This window comes from Gadus chalcogrammus, chromosome 23, assembly GCF_026213295.1.
Source record: "Gadus chalcogrammus isolate NIFS_2021 chromosome 23, NIFS_Gcha_1.0, whole genome shotgun sequence".
NCBI classification, from domain to species: domain Eukaryota; kingdom Metazoa; phylum Chordata; class Actinopteri; order Gadiformes; family Gadidae; genus Gadus; species Gadus chalcogrammus.
The window spans coordinates 6,378,119-6,399,789 of record NC_079434.1 but is presented as its reverse complement, the minus strand read 5'-3'; the positions used below and the strand labels follow the sequence as shown (position 1 = coordinate 6,399,789).

General features: G+C 41.1%; 3 protein-coding genes across 4 annotated transcripts in view; 1 reads left to right on the top strand and 2 right to left on the bottom strand.

The window, feature by feature from the left end:
• The window catches only part of map3k15 (mitogen-activated protein kinase kinase kinase 15), a 29,717-nt gene extending 22,133 nt beyond the window's left edge, over positions 1–7,584 (top strand). Inside the window, exons 22-29 of one of the 2 annotated variants that reach the window (XM_056583748.1) lie at positions 259–433; positions 1,067–1,252; positions 1,721–1,826; positions 3,119–3,359; positions 3,596–3,708; positions 5,223–5,329; positions 5,823–5,899; positions 6,004–7,584. In XM_056583748.1, coding sequence (XP_056439723.1) covers positions 259–433; positions 1,067–1,252; positions 1,721–1,826; positions 3,119–3,359; positions 3,596–3,708; positions 5,223–5,329; positions 5,823–5,899; positions 6,004–6,091 — 1,093 coding nt within the window. In that variant the 3' untranslated portion in view covers positions 6,092–7,584. The remainder of the gene's footprint in view (positions 1–258; positions 434–1,066; positions 1,253–1,720; positions 1,827–3,118; positions 3,360–3,595; positions 3,709–5,222; positions 5,330–5,822; positions 5,900–6,003) is intronic. The other variant, XM_056583747.1, reaches the window with a different exon arrangement.
• A 4,330-nt stretch (positions 7,585–11,914) lies between these two features.
• LOC130376867 (toll-like receptor 13) lies at positions 11,915–13,396 on the bottom strand. Its single transcript, XM_056583775.1, has one exon. The coding sequence runs from the start codon at positions 13,255–13,257 to the stop codon at positions 12,991–12,993; it is 267 nt and encodes an 88-aa protein (XP_056439750.1). The 5' UTR covers positions 13,258–13,396; the 3' UTR covers positions 11,915–12,990.
• A 37-nt stretch (positions 13,397–13,433) lies between these two features.
• On the bottom strand, positions 13,434–21,663 carry LOC130376856 (toll-like receptor 13). The gene is made up of 3 exons (XM_056583759.1): positions 19,379–21,663; positions 14,867–17,499; positions 13,434–14,481 (listed from the first exon to the last, which is right to left on the bottom strand). The coding sequence occupies exons 2-3, from the start codon at positions 17,346–17,348 to the stop codon at positions 14,360–14,362; spliced, it is 2,604 nt and encodes an 867-aa protein (XP_056439734.1). The 5' UTR covers positions 17,349–17,499; positions 19,379–21,663; the 3' UTR covers positions 13,434–14,359.
• Positions 21,664–21,671: the final 8 nt, after the last annotated feature.

Below are 21,671 nucleotides of genomic sequence, written 5' to 3'. Positions count from 1 at the left end.
AAACCAATCCAATGTGCCATCTTAAGAGGTTCACGTGTAGCATATACTACTATTTATGATATTATGTGTGTACATTTATGTGTGTCGTCATGAACCAATAATATTCCTGTGTGTGTGTTTATGTGTGTTTATTAGTGTGTATACGTCCCAATAAACCACCAATACTGTGTGTTGTGTTTATGTGTATCAATGACCCCATAATCAATGTATATATTGTGTGTGTGTGTGTGTGTGTGTTTGTGTGTGTGTGTGTGTTAGTGTTCCTGACGAGGGTTTGGCCTCTGAGGACCGCAGCGCGCCCCCCTCCCCAGAGGACCGGGATGGGGGTCTCTTCCTGCTGAAGAAGGACAGCGAGCGGAGGGCCATCCTCTACAAAGTGCTGAACGAGGACCAGGACAAGGTCATGTCCAACCTGCTGGAGAACCACATCCAGGTCCGGACTGAGACGTGTTTGGGGGGGGGGGGGGGGGGGGGTGGTTGTGCGTGACTGAAGAACAGATATGTGTCTTACCCTGTAACTAATTTTTGTGTTTGTGTGCTTTTTGTGCATGTTTGTATACATGTATTGTTGTTGTATGGGAGTGTGTATGGGATATTTTGTGTGGGTGGGAGAGAGTGAGATAAAGAGAGATAAAGAGAGAACGCTAGACAAAGTGAAAGAGGAAGTAACTAACTTAAACATACTTTTTTTTGTTTTTTTTACCTGTGTTCATTTGACATGGTTTGTGTGTTTGTGTGTGTGTTTATGTATTGATTATGGTATGTGTGTGTGTTCTGTATATGCTATGTGTTTTGCATATTGCGGGTGTGCGTGTGTATGTTTGTGTGTCTGTGTATGTCTGTGAGTGTGCGTGTGTACTGTATATGTGTCTGTCTGTATATGTTTTTGTGTGTGTGTGCGTGTGTCTTTGTGTGTCTGTGTATGTGTGCTTACTGTATGTGTGTTTCTGTGTGCGTAATGTATGTGTGTTTCTGTGTGCATTTCTGTGTGCATCTGTGTGTATATGTGTGTGTGTGTGTGCGTGTGTGTGTGTGTGTGTGTGTGTGTGTGTGTGTGTGTGTGCAGGGCAGTGAAGAGCTCCAGCTCTCCGTGGACCACATCAAGCAGATCATCTGCATCCTGCGAGACTTCATCCACTCTCCAGAGCGCCGCGTCATGGCAACCACCATCTCCAAGCTCAAGCTCGACCTTGACTTCGACTCCACCTCCATCAACCAGATACAGCTGGTGCTGTTTGGCTTCCAGGACTCGGTACGCAAACGCGCACACACACAAACACACATACACGGGCAGAGACACACACACACCTTTATTGATGCAAAACTATCGAGGACCTTTATAGAGTATGCAAAACGTAATTGATACAAGGTTGTTACAAGCATTCTGTGAGAAAATGTCTCGGATAAACAGATAAATTCCTGATTGATTGAGTCTGATTAATGGACTCCAAGTTATATGGACAGATTGGTGAAGGAATGGAAGGATGATGAATGGACGCTCACTTCAACAGCAGTCGCTATCGGTCACATTCACACCAATTGGCATCACACAGGGTTCTGCTAGCACATTTAACAGTGTGTGTGTGTGTGTGTGTGTGTGTGTGTGTGTGTGTGTGTGTGTGTGTGTGTGTGTGTGTGTGTGTGTGTGTGTGTGTGTGTGTGTGTGTGTGTGTGTGTGTGTGTGTGTGCTTGTGTGCTTGTGTGTTGTGATGCTCCACAGGTGAACAAGGTGCTGAGGAACCATCACATCAAACCCCACTGGATGTTCGCAATGGACAACATCATCAGACGTGCTGTTCAGGCGGCCGTCACCATCCTCATACCAGGTGTGATGCAACGCTTACTCTCAGATACCAAATAATGTTGTTGTGCTACGCCAACCCACACAACTAATACCTGGTGTGGTGCTATGCTAAGTCTCACATACCAAATACCTGTTGTGGTGCTACGCTAAGTCTCACATACCAAATACCTGGTGTGGAGCTACGCTAAGTCTCACATACCATGTTTGAATGTGAACATAACAATACAATAGGTGTCGTAGTTAAAAGGCGAAAACACACGCAACATGACGCAAGAGTTGATTCACTGTTAGAATATGTTTCAGTCTCAGAATCGAATAGTTAGGTAATTTCAGTTTTCAAACAAATAATCAAATCAAATCTCAGCAAGTGTACTGCTGTGATGCCGCTCCTTCCCCTTGCCCAATATGCATCATATTGTGAGGACCATGTGCATGTCAAGGTACAACCATGTGCATACAAGGTAAAACAATGACCAAAATAATCGCATTGTTTTTTCCTAACCCTAACCCTAGGACTAAAGGATCTGCATACCAAACTCGAACAACATAATTAGAATGGCGAAGAAGAAAAAGCTGAAGAAATAAATTGGTTGATTTGAACTTAACGAGTGGATTTAGCGGCTAACCCAATAACCTGCAAATTACCTGCATATTTGAAACACAGCGAAGATTATAGTTTTGTTGTGTCAAATGGGCCAATTAGTCAGTCCGTGCAGCTCTAGTAGGTAGGTAGTTAGGCAGTAGGTAGGTAGGTAAATCTAGTTGAGAGGGTAGATGACCTAAGGTGACCCATAAGTGTGTGGGTGTCAAACACCCACACATGGCAAACACCCCCGCAGTTTCACTGTTTTCCTCGACGGCCCACGCCGCTTTGGGTTTTTCCGTGGGGCCAATGGGGCAACAAGATAAACCTGTAAAGATAAACGACAGACAACCACCGAGGAGGAAACAAGGAGTAATGTTGTACCTGAATATCCTCATCGTCCACTTCCTCAGCAGTCTGAGCCAACTAGGCTCAATCAGTAGATAAGATAAGACAGTTGAGTATTAAAATACAGAACCTACGTAGTTAGGTAGGATGGTATGTAGGAAGCTATCTCGTTAGGGAAAAAGTTAGATACTTAGCTATTTATATTAAAAAAAAGTAATTATAAAAGGTTTTTCATTGAATATTTTGCATTGCTATTTTGTTTATGAATGTGACATCCCAAGGCCCACGGTAACGGTATAGGCAGAGCTCACCGTCCAGATCTACTGACCTCTCAACCCACAACATGCCTGACCTTTTACCTCCGCCGGTGTGTCCCCGCCCAGAGCTGCACACCCACTTCGGCCCGGCGTCCGAGAGCGAGGGGGCGGAGAAGGAGGACGAGGTGGACGTGGAGGAGGCGGAGTTTGGGCAGGTTTTGGCCACTCCCACCGATGACCCTGGCACGACCCCTGACCACACGGCCTCTGGGGCAAGCACCCTCACCGCCGCCCACTCCCATGAGCCTCAGCGGCCGAACCACCCCCTGGGCGCCCAGCTGGGGCGGCTTAAACAAGAGACCAACAGGCAAGCACACACACACAGACATACACAAATGGACACACACACATACAAATATACACACGCAAACGCATGCACGCAAGCACACACATACACACACACATACACACACACATACACACACACGTACACATACACACACACATACCCATACCTATACAGATATACCTTACCTTATATATATATACATACGTACGAGGTATATGTACAGAACAAACTGAAATGAAAAATGGCCCCTGCAGGCTGCTGGAGGAACTGCTGCTGAAGGAGAAGGAGTACCAGCAGGTGCTGAAGGCCACGCTGCAGCAGAGGTCTCAGGACCTGGAGCTGGCCAGGGTCAGACACCGGCCCTCAGGTACCCAGATAACCCATCACTCCCCCTGGGTAGAGGAGAGGATCTATGGAGCAGGTTGGATGAGTGGGTGGATGGATGAATGGTATGAGGATGGGTGAATGGTATGAGGATAGGTGGACGAATGGAATGAGGATGGGTGGATGAATGGTATGAGGATGGATGAATGGTATGAGGATGGGTGGATGAATGGTATGAGGACTGGTGGATGGCATAAGGATGGATGATTCGAAAAAATAAAGATAAAGGAAAACTTGATTACAAGTACGATGCATTTTGGTCTCCTGCTTGGGGTTATGACAAGGTATTATGACAGTTATTATATCACATCCGAAATGATCAAACGGATCAATGAGTCATTGGAACGCTCGTCCTTCCTTCAGGCTCTGCCGACTACGGCACGGCAACGCAGATGGATTATAGACGTGAACTTTGAACAACTGGGAACCACATTGTGTGAGAGTAGCTTCTCAAAGATACGTCTCTTCCCCTTTTTAAATATCTGGACCATTATAGAAATGAATTGTCACAAGGATAAGTCTAGCAAGCCTCTTTCAACCACTACCGGTGTTGGTCACAGTTTTTCAATCTTCCCCTCTATAATCGATCTGTGTGTTTAACATTACTGGTATTGTATTTAGTAGTAGGCAGTGCCTAAAAGAGATGAATGCTGATGATGCCTTTGTCCGAGTGACCAATAAGGTCGCTCCCTTCCCTTCACCCTGCCTCAAAGTCGAAAGGATGTCAAAACCTTTAACGCGAGAAGAACTGAATCGTAATCTGAGAAAATAAATCAAATAACCTATTTTTCGGTGTGAAACTCAGCCGTTGCAAACTCTTGTTATTGTTTGATCGTTGATATTGGGTCTATTTCTGCATTGACTGGCTCTGAGTTACTCTACTCATGTTAAAGTTATCTCTCGTTGGTTGGGGAGACTTAATTCCTGTTTTTTTCTGCGGCTGCCTGTAGTTCACGGGCCAGGCATCGAAACTGGTGACACAGTACTGAGCGTATATATTTTTTATATTCTCAACAAAAGCATTAAATGCAATCGTCCGTTCCTTTTTTTATTGAAAATATGCATTCCAGTTGGTTTAACACTGTCTCAGTGGAATCAACAGACCGTTCTATATCAGGCTGCCATCTTTGTTATTGAAATGCCTCTGCGCCGGACCGGCACCGTTATTGTATTCATCCCGCCTCATGTTAGGCAAAGGGTTGTGATTGGTTGGTCTAATGGTTTCGTTGGTTGTGATTGGTTGGTCGAATTCGTACGGGGCAGAATACAATTAGTATTGAAGCATGGCCAGACCTTTCTTCAGAGCAAATTAAACATGTTTAGACCTACAACATAGTTTAGACATCCAACATGTCTAATAAAAGAAAGGGGTAGTCCAGGCAGGAAATTAATCGAGGAAAACAAGATGGTTGGATGGTTTCACGGTTAATGTCTCTACAAATCATGGCTTTCCTCCCATCCCATACTTGACTTGTACTAAAAACCTCTTGTTTACAGAGCTCCCGCCCCCTTCCATCTTTCACATCCCCGCTGACCACGAACCCGACAAGCAGCTCACTGATTGGCTGAAAGAGCAGGGGGCGGACCCTGACACCTTAGACAAGGTTTGTTGTACATAGCTCGACGCTGAGACCTCCATTAGGACTTTGTTTGTGGCTAGGGGGTTTGACTCCAGGTTGAAATGTGCTGGGTTCGAACCCCATTTCCACTGAAGGCATCCTTGAGCAACATTCCTCACTTTGCACCATCCAACTCGACGACTGAACAAGATCTTAATGAAGTCGGTATGGATGAAGGCGTCAGCTCAGTGTTGCTTGACCCTCAGGCTCTGGGGCCCCAAAGAGCTCCATGAATACACACAGAACTTCAATTGCCAAATTGACATTCATTTTCTGAACGAGGTTGGTGTCAGTGTTCGTCACTTTGTGTTGGGTGCGGGTTCAGACAGTCAATAAGCAAATAATGTCCATTCTTTGGGCGTGCTACACAGCAGCCACTGATCAACCTGACCGGGCGCCCTGGCCCCCCCCCCCCCGAGCACGGTTTGGCTGTGCTGAACGGCCACGAGGTAGTTACGGTTCTCTGTGTCCACTTTAGTTCGTGATGGAGGACTACACGCTAAACAACGTCCTCAGCGACGTGTCCCGGGACGACCTGCGCGCCCTGCGTCTACGGTACCCCCCTTGTACTATCACCGCCTTGAGCGACTCGGGGACGGAGCCCTACCGAACCCCCCCCCCCTTAAAACCCCTTAACCCCCCTGGTGCTTCCCTTACAGCGGCGGCGTGCTCTGTCGCATCTGGCGGGCGATCCAGAGGCACAGAGAGAGAGAGAGGATGAGGAGCGACAAGCCCAGCGACGCCTGACGGGAATCTCATCCGCTGTGTTTTTGTTTTTCTTTCGCCCAACACTCCTTTCGCGCAAAACACGACTCACACCCTCACAAAGACGCCACGCACACACACAAACGGGGCACACTTGCACAAACACGTCACACACACGTCACACGGAGAACACATACAAACACAGCACGCCCTCAGAACACGGCACACTCACACAAACACGGCACACGCACAAAATACGACTCACGCAAACAGGGCACACCCACAAACACGGCACCAACAGAAACACACCCCCCACAAAAACACACCACACACAAACACGCTACACGCACACACACACACACACACACACCAACTAGCCTCCCAGCGGTCAGTGCACCATAACCTCTGTCTTTCTTTTAAGTTCTCTTTTAAGTGTCTTACGGTGAGTTCAGATACATATCATTAAGGAGCAGGTCAACGGTTGGGCCTGCTGAGGGACACAGGGGAGGGCACCCAGTAGCTCTGTGCATGGGAGTGGGACGTCCCGGCCACGAGACAGCTTTCCATCGACATAAGAATAGGCGTGACCATGACGATGGCGTCGGAGGTGACAAATCTATTCCACCGAGTGTGCCTCCCTGCAGAGTCAATGTTGACCAGACCAAAAGACTTTAGTGCGGGCACTATTTCAAATACATGTCACATATCACAGCTACTGCCATTTTATTTTAACGTTAATTTGACGTTAATTGTTAACTTACGTGCGTTGTCAAACTTTTATGGCATTTTATGACACTCACAGTGGGATATATTTAAAGAAATAAAAAGTATTCACAAATAGTTACTTGTTGGTTTGAAACAGATGGACATATTTTTTCTGACATTGGGGAATATTTTGTCAACGGTGTACCGAGTCATCATTACGAAGAGTTGAAAAAGCATTGTTATTTATTGATAGACGGTATTACACAGAAATAGGCTAAATAGCGTGGCAGTTAATGTAAGTCAATGTTCACACCCATATCCTAAACACATATTCTAACAACCAGATTTTTTTTTTTTTATAAAATTGTTATTCATTTCCCAATGATGTTGGTGTATGTTTATACCTCCCAGTCACACACCTGCATTTGTCTCTGAAACTGTTTTTTATTGTTTATTTAACTATATGCTTGTTTGTTTCCATCCCAATTTCTTGTGGCTCTAAAATCTACAATAAAGGATTATCCCTCACTTTGACTTTTATGTTGGAGTGTGAAAATCGTATGGGTCTTATTTTGGTCAAATGATGTGATTGTTACTGTGATTTTTTGAAATACAATGATGATGATGATCCACGGCCAGGCAAACAACAATAACTATTTGAAGGGCGATGTCTATTAAATTGGCACACACTCCCTGGTGATCTACTACAAGTGTCCGAGGACTCCTCGGACACGGCTCTGCACATCAAGCGAGACAGAGCTGCACACAGCACTACACATCTCAAAGGCCATGTCGCTTTGACGTCATGAAGACATGACTTTGGAGCAGATTACAACGGTGGAGCAGAGGGTGTGTAACATAATTCACACATTCATACAAACAGGCCACATATGCCCTTGCCAATTAAAAGAGGCTTCTTTCTCACACTAAGGAGGGATCCGGAGCCTAGGGAGGCGTCCAGCTAGAGATACGAGCGGTCAAGACGTTCGAGAGACCCAGATGCTCAAGGCCACAAGAACAAGTGTAATTCCCGCACATAGCCACAAACAAAGTTGCAATGCCCACACATAGCCGCGAGGGACAGCATAAAGACACATACGGGTATCCAGGGGGGCGGGAGTTCAGCACCATGCTTAGCCAATCAGAGCACACAACTGAGGCCCCTCCCTTGTACGGAAAGTGTCGACATTTTTTATTCCCCACCCAAGCTAAAGTAAGCTAGAGTAAAAAAACTTTTGATTCTAAATTTACTTTGAAAGGGGAGATATTATGCCATCAAGTTTTTGCGTGATAGATCATACAGAAGTATGAAGAAGTATATTCTCAGAGCAGAATATTCTTTTGCTTTACTTTCAACCGGATTGAGCAAGAGCGAAGAGACCACAAGCGGCACTGTGATTGGCTTGAGGTTTTAAACCACACAAGGCCATGGCCATATTTGCTTTCCGGCAAGGCTCATCAACTGATGTTCGTTGCGAAACATAAATATCACAATGGTCTCACAAGACCAGAAACTCCCTCCCCGTAACGCTGATCTGACATTATTTCCACAGTCTCAAGGCCAGACAGATCTGCAAAGACATACAGAATGTGAAGTCAGAGCTCAGCATATTCTCACCATGCCCGTAGCCGGCTATGAGGTCACGAGGTCAGAGCCACCGTAATTTTTTTCTAGGGGCGAAATTTAATTGCATACAAAATCGGCAGTTGGAAAGTTCTCTGGGATGAAGACTTTTGAGACTTTTTCTCCGGCGTGTGTGACTTCTGTTGGTGTGTGCTATGGCCCAGGCTACTATACGGCTGGGAAATGCTTCAATTTCAGTTCCTCAGCAACTGTAACAAAGTAAATAACAGACTGAAGAGAAAATAAAGGTAAGTAATAAATAAATAAAATTAATCAAACAACAATGTAGATTGGAAAAAAATTGAAAGAATGGAGTAAGCATATAATAGTACAACAACATTACATTTAAACAACAGGTTTCACCTCCCCAGCTGTTCTTAAGAGATACCTGAAACTATCATCTCTTGTCACACTCATGCTGTGCCAATTTCCTGGAAGGAATATTTGGTTGTTGAACCGTACAGTTCATGGATCAGTGAACAAACAGGCCGGGTCCTTGTTCACTCAGATATAGTATGATCTTACCCCAAGTCATGGACATTTGTTTTAAATAACAGTGTACGCCTACTGAATAATATCAACAATAATGCTATGTCATTTAAGAATTAATCACACACAGTTTTCATTTTTTAATGAAGATTGAGACCTTCGGATTTTAGTTATACTCACACATACAATACTACCTGGTCATTAACCCTGCAAACTTACAGTAGTTCTAGTAATACCCTGTGTTTTTCTGTGCATTTGATAATAACTCTTTAATCTAACTCGTAATTTGAAGGCCTAAGTATTCTATATTCTATATATATATATATATATATATATATATATATATATATATATAGGCTACATAAAATAATACAATGGATTATCGTCGTATGTATCCGGTTTCGTGATCAACTCCTTATCATTGGCAGCCAATGCCTGTATAGTCCTCATATATCATGTTGCCCTCACCTTACCAACTTGTGTTGGTGTCCACTCTCGGCTTGAATGGACGAGTTGGCAACATGACAGCATAGTGATTACACAACGCTGTTCTAAACAGGCGGGTTTTTCTGGCCTGTAGCTCAGACACATTCTTGACTGATGATGAAAGCTTGTTCCGCTGCGTTTCTTGCCAGGTGCATGATTAACTTAACAGTATGAATGAGGCCATGAACTCTTAACAAGGAGATAAAAACTTTCCCTCCTATCCACGTCACAAACGCTGTACAACGATAATGTTCACACCAAAGCAATATCACAGTATATAATGATGAATGAATTGACACAACCTCTCCCCCCACACACGTATATAGCTCACAGCTACACACACACACGCACATAGTTCACAGGAACACATGCGCACACACACACACACACACACACACACACACACACACACACACACACACACACACACACACACACACACACACACACACACACACACACACACACACACACACACACACACACACACACACACACACACACACACACACACACACACACACACACACACACACACACACACACACACATAAACTCAGACACACACACACACACACACACACACATACACACACACATATAAACTCAGGTCTACTTACAAACACACACACACGCATTCAAACTCAGAGCCACACACACACAGACACACAAACACACATAAACTCACAGCTACACACACACACACACACACAAATCCGCTCTGAGCAACACACACACACACACACACACACGCACAAATATGCTCAGAGCTACATACAAATACATACCCACATACACACACACATAACTTGCCCCTACACACACACGCACACACACACATAACTCCTACACACCTGCTCAATGTTGCCCCATTGCAACACATTCTATTGTCACGCCTGTGATTGACATTGATTGTAACACACCCACTCACTTTCTCTCTCTCTCCCACTCTCTCTCTGTCTCCAACTTGGAAAGTCCCACACACACAAACACCTTTGCTACTTAAGGAGTCGCACTCGAACACATTCACAGAGGAACACTGAACCGCAGGTGGGACTCACTCGCTCAGCGACACAGCAACACGCACCCAAGGAAGATCCTTTCACCCCATCGATGCGCATCGCCACGGCAACATTCCCAGCACCAGCCTAAGTTACCCCCGCTGTCCACCAAACTGCTACCATGACTATGTACGGACTCCCGATCCTGGCGGCTGTTGGCTGCAGTCTCCTTCTCCTCACGTTGTTCCCGGTCGGCTCAGAATCAGGTAAGCACCCAGCATGTGTGTTTGTGTGTGTGTGTGTGTGTGTGTGTGTGTTTGTGTGTGTGTTGTGGTTTGTGTTATTGTGTTGAAGGGGACTGTAAGTGTGTGTTCCGTCATTCTATTCCTGCTTGGTTCTGTGTGTGTTTGTATATGTGTTATTGCATTGATTTTTACTTTATATGTGCTTTGTGTGTTCCATTAATAAACTGTGTGTGTGTGCGTGTGTGTGTGTGTGTGTGTGTGTGTGTGTGTGTGTGTGTGTGTGTGTGTGTGTGTGTGTGTGTGTGTGTGTGTGTGTGTGTGTGTGTAGCAAGCTGCTGCCTAAGATACCGCCAAATCCAACGGTTGAAATGTAAAGATACCCACCACTATTCCCTGCAGAACATCAACGGGTCTTGCGACATGCGAGCTGTGATGTGAGTAGGCCTTCATCGACCCTCAAAGTAAAAGCCTTAGTGTATTGAATTATAGTCTAGTGTTGTATTGCGTAAAAGCCCTGGGAAAGATAGCTTAAGATTTGCTCAAATTTATAATAAAGCCATCTACAGCGGTAGGCATACGTTTTTGCACCCATGCTAAAGTTGTTTAATTGAGGCATTAAGATGTTTTATTCTTATTTTTAGAGAATTTTATCATGGGTGCCTTAACTTAGGCCTACTACTGTATGTAGGAAATGTTAGCCTGTAAGTGTACAGAATATACCAATAAATATTTTGATTTGAAGAAATAGGCTATGTTGCCTTCATTATGAAACATTGCTTCTTTGCAACAACAGTACTTTACAAATTGTACGTAGACATCATACGTTATGCTTATAGTAATGTGCTCATTGATACGAGGAAGCTGTCCTCATTTGTGATGGAGTTGACATCGCAAACGGTCTGGCTGGACCTGACACTTGGTTTCAGAAGGGGGACGGTTGTGTATTGATGGAACGGGTCTGCTTCCTTCCTCATCCAATTTCCTGGCCTGTTCTCTTCCCTCACAGCTTCCACGTTGGACAGAATTTTGTCTGTGCTGATCCGAAAAGAAAATGGACCAAACTTCTCATGGCTTGTTTGGAGTGAGTGCTGCCAAGCATATGTCCACACAATAGTGTCTGCATGCCATAGCAGTTTCTATATTCCATGATAGCAAAATGTTATGGATCTGAGGAAAGTCAACAATGAAATAAAATGGTTCAATAGGACTGTAAATTAAGACATAATTCGTACATGAGAACATGCATTTGCAATCATATACATTTTTTTCACGCCACACAGTCTGAAAAAATGATAAACCCAGAGTCCGGGTAGGATTTTAGATGTTCAGCATCAGACACCCCTGGTTCCTGTGTGTCTTTATACATTGATTGGACCTCTGAGGCTCAAATCCTCAGAGGCTTAATTGTAATGTGCTGAGGTAACACACCTGCTCAGCTAGAGTAACATATTCTGTTTTTTCGCAGTAACAAGAGGAGAACCCGCAACGGAAGGCATTCCTGACTTCACCAAGAATCATAATTGTTGCATGATGATTGTATCTTTTTGAATAGCTTTTGTTATTGTTCTCATAGGGCTCACTTGTTTTTTGAAGTGGAACTTTACACCAGTTACGACATATTGAGCAACAAAGATATGAATGTGAAATTAAGTAAGTCCGGTACAATGGAAAGACTCAACAAAAATGTCTCAATGGCAAAACTTGTCTTTTCTGTGGAATGATCAAATTGTAAAAGCCAAACTTATGCAGTGAATTATTAGCAGGCAACAAGAAACTCTGAAGTTTGACCGGATTTTGTCGATTTTGGTATCTGGTTTAATAGGGTGTGTGTGTTTTATGCGGAGTGGGTTAGATTGAGAAATTGAGAGACTCTGAATTTATGAAATTTTATTAAGTTATCTACGGTTATGTATTTTCCACCTCAAACTAAAAAAATGTAGTTCCCATGTTAACCCTTACTTTGTTCTGTGAACAAAAAAAGAATGTTTGCTAATATAATTAAATATTGAAAGAAAACAACTGAATATGAATCTAATTTTAAACTGTTTTTGAATATGCAAAATAATATGATACATTCATTACACATTATCTCAAAATTACTTTAATTAGTTGCAATTTCATTATCATACAAACTATTAATTCCTAGGGCATGGATACGAAAATCAATCAAGTTATTGAAAGTATGAAATAAAATGAGATTGCAAAGGGTCTTGAGGAACATCGATTTTGGAATCCTAAGGCACACCTTGACATATTTCTGTTGTCCTTCCCTTTGAGTATTTATTACCAGATCCTCTGCTTTGACCAGATACACTGCCTTGCACACAAAACCAGTCAAACCCTTTGGACACATTAAGCTTTTTACTGGTCTGGTCTCCCCTCGGGGGATCCCTACACCACGGTGAGCCGTAGATGCTCTCCCATTGGGTGCTCCTGGGTGTCCAGGGCCTGCCGGAGCTTCTCCCAGAACAGGTCTGGGTGTGCGTCTGCGCGGGACCAGCTCAGGTAGGTTTGTCTCTTCAGGAGCCTCCTCATGCGGTAGTACGGAGACAGCTGCTGCATGGGAATGTCCTCCAGGAACACCAGGATGAGCACGTCCTTCTGCTCGTCAAACAGACGGAAGCTGGGGAATGGAAACGGGGAGAGTTGTTTTTTCATGTATGTGTGCTGTTAAACCTTCAGGGGAAGGTTGGTCGATGCCCCCACCCACCCCCAGTCAGACCAACACAAACCATACCTTTCCAAATGGTTGAATTGGTCCTTGAGCAGAAATACTTTCCTACTATACTCAAGTATTATTTGTGAATATCTCTAATTCTGTTGATTTTCTCTGTTGATTTTTGAATGGTAACAAGCAAGTAGGGGGGGAAAGAGTGGACATGCAGAGGATGCATCAGAAGAGAATGCAGCCACAGAACTCAAAATTGACACAATATGTACTCAATATAAGAGAAAATGCCTGAAAGCAGTACAAAAGAGGACCCTAAGTACTTGTTTATTGCTGCTTGAAACTCAGCTTTGCTATAGTAATGGGTGTCGCTCTCACTCACCTCTGTAGAGCATGTCTACATACAGCCGATAAGAACAACTTAACTTATAACTTGAAAATGCATAAGATCGCACTGCTTTTCTTTCTGATTTCACTTTTTGAATGTGACAATCTCGGTTTTTGAACAAATATATAGTCTATACCTTAAGAAGAATTCTTCTTCATTTATGTGAAAAGGTTTATATTATTATGTTTACTACGGTCATTTTGTTGTCGTACCGCATAATCATGTGCAGATCTGTTAGATTTACTTTTAATACAAATCTAAAATGTTATGCCCTCAATGTTGTGTACATTAGGCTCATGTGGAGGCAGGCGCGGTCAACTCGAAACAGATATACTCACAGCGCATTTCACTCACTTATAGCCGTCGGCTGAATGGCTAGACCATTTCTTTCACATGACACCAAAATTATAGCTCTGAAATTGTACCTACAGCTACTTTTACTTAAGAAGGTGATAAGCACCAACCGGGTTTGCGGGATGCAAACTCCTTTTTTAGTGAATGGAGCGTTATGGCAAATCTGCACGATCTTCGCATATGTGCCGATGTAAATGACTAATTTAGGCTTGGTCTGTTGCACTTTAAATTTGGAGGGAGGATGAATGAGGGTCGTGAATAAGACCACAAGTACACATGTGAAGCTGATTTAATGAACAACCATATTCTGGTCATCAGAAGTGATGGATGCATGTAAATGATCTGGATTCTTACCTGGCAACCTGGATCTCTCTGGAGCACCATTCACTCTGCAGGTAATCACGACTGACCACACAGATTGTCTTCCGGCTGCCATAGATGGCGTCTGTTATGTTTTCTATTATAGGTCTGCCTGAACAGGATTGGTTAGTGACAATACTTTAGAGGAATAATTCAAGTACATTTCTATGAATTATGGTTTAATAAATTGAAAGTATGTTTATAAAAGAGAAAAGTGTAGCGCTGTCACATCACAGTGCTATTCTTTCAGAGGTCGGAGATAGGACCCATTTGTCTGACTAAATTTCATAGGTTTTGCCAACCATATTTGTTTACTGCATTTGAAATATAATGCGGACGTACATATACAAACAAAATGTTGCATTAATAAAAATCGGCATTAATTATTACACGATAAGACATGATCTGTAGTGGCAGTCAAAGGGATGACGTAGAATAGATAGACTAGCATGCATGCTAATGGCAGTGAAGAGGATGTTCAGGATAGGGCTCCTCACCTGGCTGGAAGTCTCGGTGGTGCAGACACAGTGTCCAGCCCTGCTTGTCCTCCAGCTTGGGCAGCAGCTCCCCCAGCACCCAGCCCTCGTCGTTTGCGTTGTAGGAGACAAAGGCGTCGTATTGATGAGCACGCTTGTTCTTGTGCTTTGAGTTGTAGAGGAACGCCAGCATGAGGTAGTAGGCGTAGACCAGATGCCATTGTAGGAAATGGTGAGTGAAGGAGACCGCTATGGTCATTATGACCGTGCATGCCGTGGAAATATAACAGATAAATTCCATGTCTACTGTACATGAACGGACGTCAATCTCCAACAATTTTCTTCCTTTAAGGTTTGGAGGGTAGTTGCATTCAAAGTTGTATGCATCATACACTTGTGTTTGCTTGTTGTTTTTAACCCATTGGAGGAACCACGTGTTGTCACAGTTACAGGTGAAGCTATTACCCAACATATCCAGGTATACAAGTGCTGACAGAGACTGCATCACTGGCTCTCTAATCACAGAAAAGGCATTCTTCCTCACTTGCAAGAACTCCAGCTCCGTGAGGTTAGCATGGAGTAGAAAATCTAGAGACCTCAGGCGTGTCTGTGAAATGTAAAGACTTTTTAGTTTTTGAATCGGAGAAAATAGATTGTCGGGAATGTCTGTGAAGTAATTTGCACTCAAATAAAGAACTTTCAAATTACGAGTATAGTTGAAGAATAGTGGGTGCAGAGAATTAAACTCTGAACTTCTGATATTGAGTACTGACAGATTTGTCAAGCCTTGAAGAAAGTTTTGAGGGAGGTTGGTCCCAAGTCGACCATGTTGACCTGAAAGATGCAAAGTATCTAGTTGTGAAAGCTCAGCAAATGGTGGATAAGCAATGGGGTTATCCAATATATATTTAATTTGATTGTTCATCAAATTCAATGTCTTTAAAGCCTTCAAGTCACCAAAATCAGGGTTTGAATTTCGATTTATTCTAAGTTCATTGGATTCAAGTGTAAGATATTTAAGATTGGACAGGCCATAAAAAGGCCCACTTTGAAGTGATTTTATTTGATTCCCCTGTAATGACAGATTCATGAGGGATTTCAGAGCTTCAAATTCTCCATGATCTAGAAAGGCGAGTTGATTGTTAGACAAATAAAGTACATTAAGATTTGGCATGTATTTTTTGAAGGCACCGTTTAACTTGGTAATACTGTTGTTTTGCAACTCCAAGTGCTTTAAATTAACCAAATCTCTGAACACACAATCCTTGAGAGCCAAGAGATGATTATTGTTGAGATGGAGAATTCTGAGACGGGTCATATTGGCAAAATCATTACAGCCAATCATACTTATGTTGTTGGAGCTCAGATCCAATTTTGAGAGTGTTAATACATTCCTGACGGCACAAGGGACGGATGAGAGATGGTTTAACTTTATGATTAAAATGTTAAGATTCCTCAGAGATTGAAATGAATTTTCAGAGATGTCAGTTATCTTATTCGTCCCAAAGTCCAACTCTTTCAGATTAGTACACAAGTGCAGCATATCTGATCTAATTACTTTGATGCCATTATTTCGGACTTTAAGAGATGTCAGTGATGGGATTTTGCAGGAAATATGGATGAGAATTTCCAGGTTGTTATTCACATGGTTTAACGTCAGATACTTCAGTGACGAGTTGAATGTCTCTAGAACTTCCTGCATTCCATGTGATGAGGAGCGAACCCCACTGATATCTAGTTTAGACACACCACTAAGGTACAATGTGTCATTCACCTCCCAGACGATACCATTCTTCATACAACCATCAAGGTTCAATAATGTGAGGTTGGGAAAGATATCTGCAGTGAGGCTAAAGACCATGAGCTGATTTTGAGACAAGTCCAGTGAAACAAGTTCTGTAGACTTATTTGACAGCTCCCATGAATGAAAATTGGAAATTTTGTTTGCTGGAATGTACAGGGTTTGTAAATGTGGCATATGTTGTAAGATGTTTGTTAAGTGGCGCAGTTTGTTGTGACCTAGGTCCAAAAACTTTAGCTTGCTCAAAGACTTAAAAGAGGCCGGTGATACTGTTTGGATCTTATTGGAAGTCAGACGCAATTCTGTGAGATTGACAAGGCCCTCAAACGCACCCTCCTGTAGATTACCAAGCCTATTGTTGTTTAAAATCAACACCTCTAGAGAGATTTGACACACAAAAGTGCCAGATTCAATCTTGGAGATAAGGTTACGTTTCAGGTTCAAGCGCAACAGATTTGGTAAATTTACCAAATCAGTTTTTTTAAGTTTGGAAATTCTGTTTCGAGACAAATTAATGTTGGTCACTCTTATTGGAATGTCCTTTGGAAATACTTTTAAACGGTTCTGACAGATGGCCTCTGTGTTCCATGTGACCCTGCAGTCCTTCAGCACGTAACTAGCAGTTGGAAAAATAAAAGTATTCAAATTCAAAAGTAAATATAATATTCCCAAAGAACAGTAACCAATTCCCCTTAATGGCATTGTACTTTCCTTTTTCTTTCCAGAACACAAAAAAACGTTTTGAGGTTATTCTAATTTTCAAGACAAAAGATTTCCATTCCTACAGAGGGTCCATCATTAAATATCTTCCAGCATGAGGGATCCATCGTGAAAAAACGCCAATCCAAAAACACTGTCAAACAGACATACAAAGATACACAGACAGCGGTCATTACAATGTGGTATTGAAATGCTGTCATTTCATTGGATAGCATTCTCTAGCTTTCAGTTTTCATCAAAACATGAACTTCTTATATGCATATAAACGTAACCTACAAAGTTAACACATGACATGCTAGGAACATAATTGGCCTACCATAAAAATATTTACAGGTGTGAATATTCGGTGATAATGTTTAGAAAACTTACATTCCTATTTCAGAAAATCCTTATCCTTATCTTTTTAAAACCACACCATAAAAATTCCACAAAAACATATCATAGCTAAAGGGAGGTTTCACGTCATCACTGGCTAAATTCTACCGTGCTAAACGAATGTACCAGTTGATCCGGTTAACTGGTACACGAAGGTTAGCTTACATTTTTTGTCCACTAGTAGGCCTCCTTTATATTTAGTCCACTAGTAAGCCTACTTCATATTACATCCACTAGTAGGCCTACTTTATATAAAGTCCACTAGTAGGCCTTCTTTATATTTGGTCCACTAGTAAGCCTACTTCATATTACATCCACTAGTAGGCCTACTTTATATAAAGTCCACTAGTAGGCCTTCTTTATATTTGGTCCACTAGTAAGCCTACTTCATATTACATCCACTAGTAGGCCTACTTTATATAAAGTCCACTAGTAGGCCTTCTTTATATTTGGTCCGCAAGCAGGTCTCCTTTTATTTAGTCCACTAGTTGACCTACTTTATATTTAGTCCTCTCGTAGGCCTACTTTATATTTAGTCCGCTTATTGACCTACTTTATATTTAGTCCGCTAGTTGACCTACTTTATATTTAGTCCACTAGTTGACCTACTTTATATTAAGTCAGTTAGTAGACCTACTTTATATATATTACGCTAGTTGACCTACTTTATATTTAGTCCGCTAGTTGACCTACTTTATATTAAGTCAGTTAGTTGACCTGCTTTATATTTAGTCCGCTTATTGACCTACTTTATATTTAGCCCGCTAGTTGACCTATTTTATATTTAGTCCACTATTTGACCCACTTTAAATTAAGTCAGTTACTAGACCAACTTTATATTTAGTTGGCTAGTAGGCCTACTTTATATTGAGTCAGTTAGTAGACCTACTTTATCAAAGGTGACAGGTGAGGGTTTGAATTATCAAAGCATGCAACTGATATTGGAACTCCAAAAATGTGTTTTAAAAGAGCTGTCTTAAAGTGTGTTTTTGTGCTTCACCCCCATAACATTGTATTTACAGTAAGTTTATTTTTTATCTCACATTTTATCGACCTTGATAACATATAGAACTCATTAACTGTTAATAAGTGTATATTAAATGACTTATTAACCTTAATAAGCATTGTTCCTGCTTTAGATCCCACACCTGCAAAATGCATAATTAGCAGTTAAATAAAGGACTTATTAACCTTAATAAACATGGTTCCTGCCTTTGATCTCGTACCTGCAAAATGCATAGTTAGCAGTTTAATAAAGGATTTATTAACCTTAATAAGCATAAAAAATGCTTAGTAAAGGTTTAACAATCACATAATATGTAAGTAAGACTCCATAAATGGGTTTGTAATGCGTTTATTAACAACTATAAGAAACTCATGAGACCATCATTAATGTTACTAAGCAAACAATAGTTAACAAGTTTCTCATAAGTGCTTATAAAAGTCTTATAATCTCACAATAAACATGTTTGATAGGTTAATATTAACGCTTATTTATAGTTTTATTAACACAAATTAACGTTAATAAGCATATAATAAGGGTCTTATTACATATTAACTAAGGCTTAATACAAGGACCTTAATATAAAGCATTAACTGTTTTGCCCAAATAAGGTAGATGAAATTTAAACACTTACCTATTTGTTTTTAATTTCAGCAAACCCACCAATCCAAATCCCACAAATGTTTTTTTCTCGATCTGGTTTCTTTCTCTGTGTGAACAGCAAATCTCAAGTGTGTAGAAGAGACAATAGGTGGTTTTAAAGATTTCCATGTCTGTTCCGTTGGAGACTAAATGAGGAAGTGAATGGATGGTGAAAAAAGGAAATAAAGAATTGGCTAATTCTCGGATTTAAACATAAAGAACTGAGTCAAAACTGAAAAATGAGTCAGCTCCAAGTATGCATCAAAGACTGAGTTGTTATTTTTTGTTGTATTTTACAATGATAAGGTTTTATTAATGTCAATTTGAGTACACCTTTCTTCCATAATGAAAAACCATTCATGAATTTAAAACTCATGTAACTTTAATAGTAATGTAAGGGGAACACTTCACATGAAGGTACATTATTTACCATTTCTTAACATTATTGAATACAGTCATAATTATGAAACAAAGTTATTTAATAGTTGAAGAATGGTCTAGTAATCATTTACCAAAAGTTTTCATGTAAACTAATGATGTTCATGTTATAAGGTATTCATTAATACTTTATTTAATTATTTATACTGCTTACACTAACCCCAATATTAAAGCAACACATTAATGCTCATTTCTGTATTTATTTATTGCTTTACACTTATTTAAAGAAATGGTTAATGTTTGTATTGTAAAGTGTTACCATGTAAAGTAACAAGAACAAACAGCAGATGGAAAATACAATAGGCCTTCAAAATACATGAAACATATTAATTCATGTATTCAAATAAATAAGAAAAATACTGCTATAGGAAGTGGGACAAAGAAACAATTGGCAATAATGAAGATTTTTGGTAGGCAGTTAATTTAAAAAAAAATACACAATGACAATTAGAAATATAACCGCAAGCGAAGATTAACGGGGTCAGAGCTAAATTAACAGTCAAGAACACACTAATGGAAGATATAAAAATCTAACATATAATTGTGATATTTAAGGAAAGATCTTCCACTTATAAACCTGAACTGCAGCCTCATTCACATGGTCAAAATGTCTATTGATAAGCACACAACATCCAGAAAACTTAAAGCACACATTTCTCAAGTGAATTAAGGGCTTTCTTCAAAGCATATACCTGAAAAATCTTTGAAATTCTGGGAAAATTAAACATTTGTAGTCAAGAACACTACTAAGAAATATAAATATGACATAATGAGCTAATTATGAAGGGAAAATGGTTAATGTAGAAGTTCCCCTTATTGCCATTATTAATGAGCCGGAATGTGGATTGCCTGATGAATTTCAGGTGCTGTTCAATGTTGTGTTTCCTAAATGAGAACATGACAGAATGTCATGTTCGGCTTGTTAATAGTGCTCAAATCAGGAAATGAACTCTCAACCTAAGGAACACCAGTACACAGCATTATCCCGTTGAGCCACTGACATTCCTGAACTGCAAGATGCCTCATTCACATTCTGAAAATGTCGATTGATAAGCACACATCAAGAAAACTCCAAGCACACATTTCACAAGAGAATTAAGGGCTTTCTTAAAAGAGTACAGATCTGAAAATTTGCACTGTTAATGGTATCCACCTAATGATAGCCGTATGGTAGTTATACAATTGCAAAATGATTACATAGGCAAAATGGGTTGAGACTGTGAACATTTGGCTTTTCTATGAAATTGTGGGAAAAGTAAACATTTTTAGAGCAGACGAACAGGGTGAAAAAGATGCATCTGATTTAAGAGATTAATATGATGACAGAATTTTGAGTCCAGGTCAATCTGGTGAGGAGAAATAAGCCTAATTCATGATTTTTTACAGTAGCGCCACCTTTGGGTGCAGTACCACAAATTTGGGTTTATGGGTAGTGGGGGTTATTGGCAGTGTTGGGAAAGTTCTACGTGAACTAGTTCAAAGTTCAGTTCACAAATTTTAAAATGAACTAGTTCAGTTAAACGTCAATAATTCAACATTTTGAACTAAGTTCACAGTTCTAAAAAACTGAACTAGTTCATAGTTCTTTTTTTCAATATGTTGCTGTGAGCTATTTGTTTTTTCCGGTATTTTGAACATTGAGCCCGCTTTGTGTGTTGTCTAGGATGAAATAGAGTGGTTGAAAGTATCGTAGCGAAATACAGTTTCTATCGTGTTTATTGCACATGTAGCGCATTTTATAAATCTCATTGATTTCTGTTGGAAGACTCATTGCTTGTTGGCCGGAAACATAAAGGGGGGATGCTCACGTTTGGTTGTAGTCTTTTTGCTCGGTTCTAGCCCTACTG

Coding starts and splice junctions, on each gene's coding strand:
- LOC130376867 (XM_056583775.1), bottom strand. CDS start 13,257: ATGAAAAAACAACTCTCCCCGTTTCCATTCCCCAGCTTCCGTCTGTTT.
- LOC130376856 (XM_056583759.1), bottom strand. CDS start 17,348: ATGCCATTAAGGGGAATTGGTTACTGTTCTTTGGGAATATTATATTTA. Junction 14,482..14,866: donor CCACCGAGACTTCCAGCCAG/GTGAGGAGCCCT, acceptor AATCCTGTTCAG/GCAGACCTATAATAGAAAAC.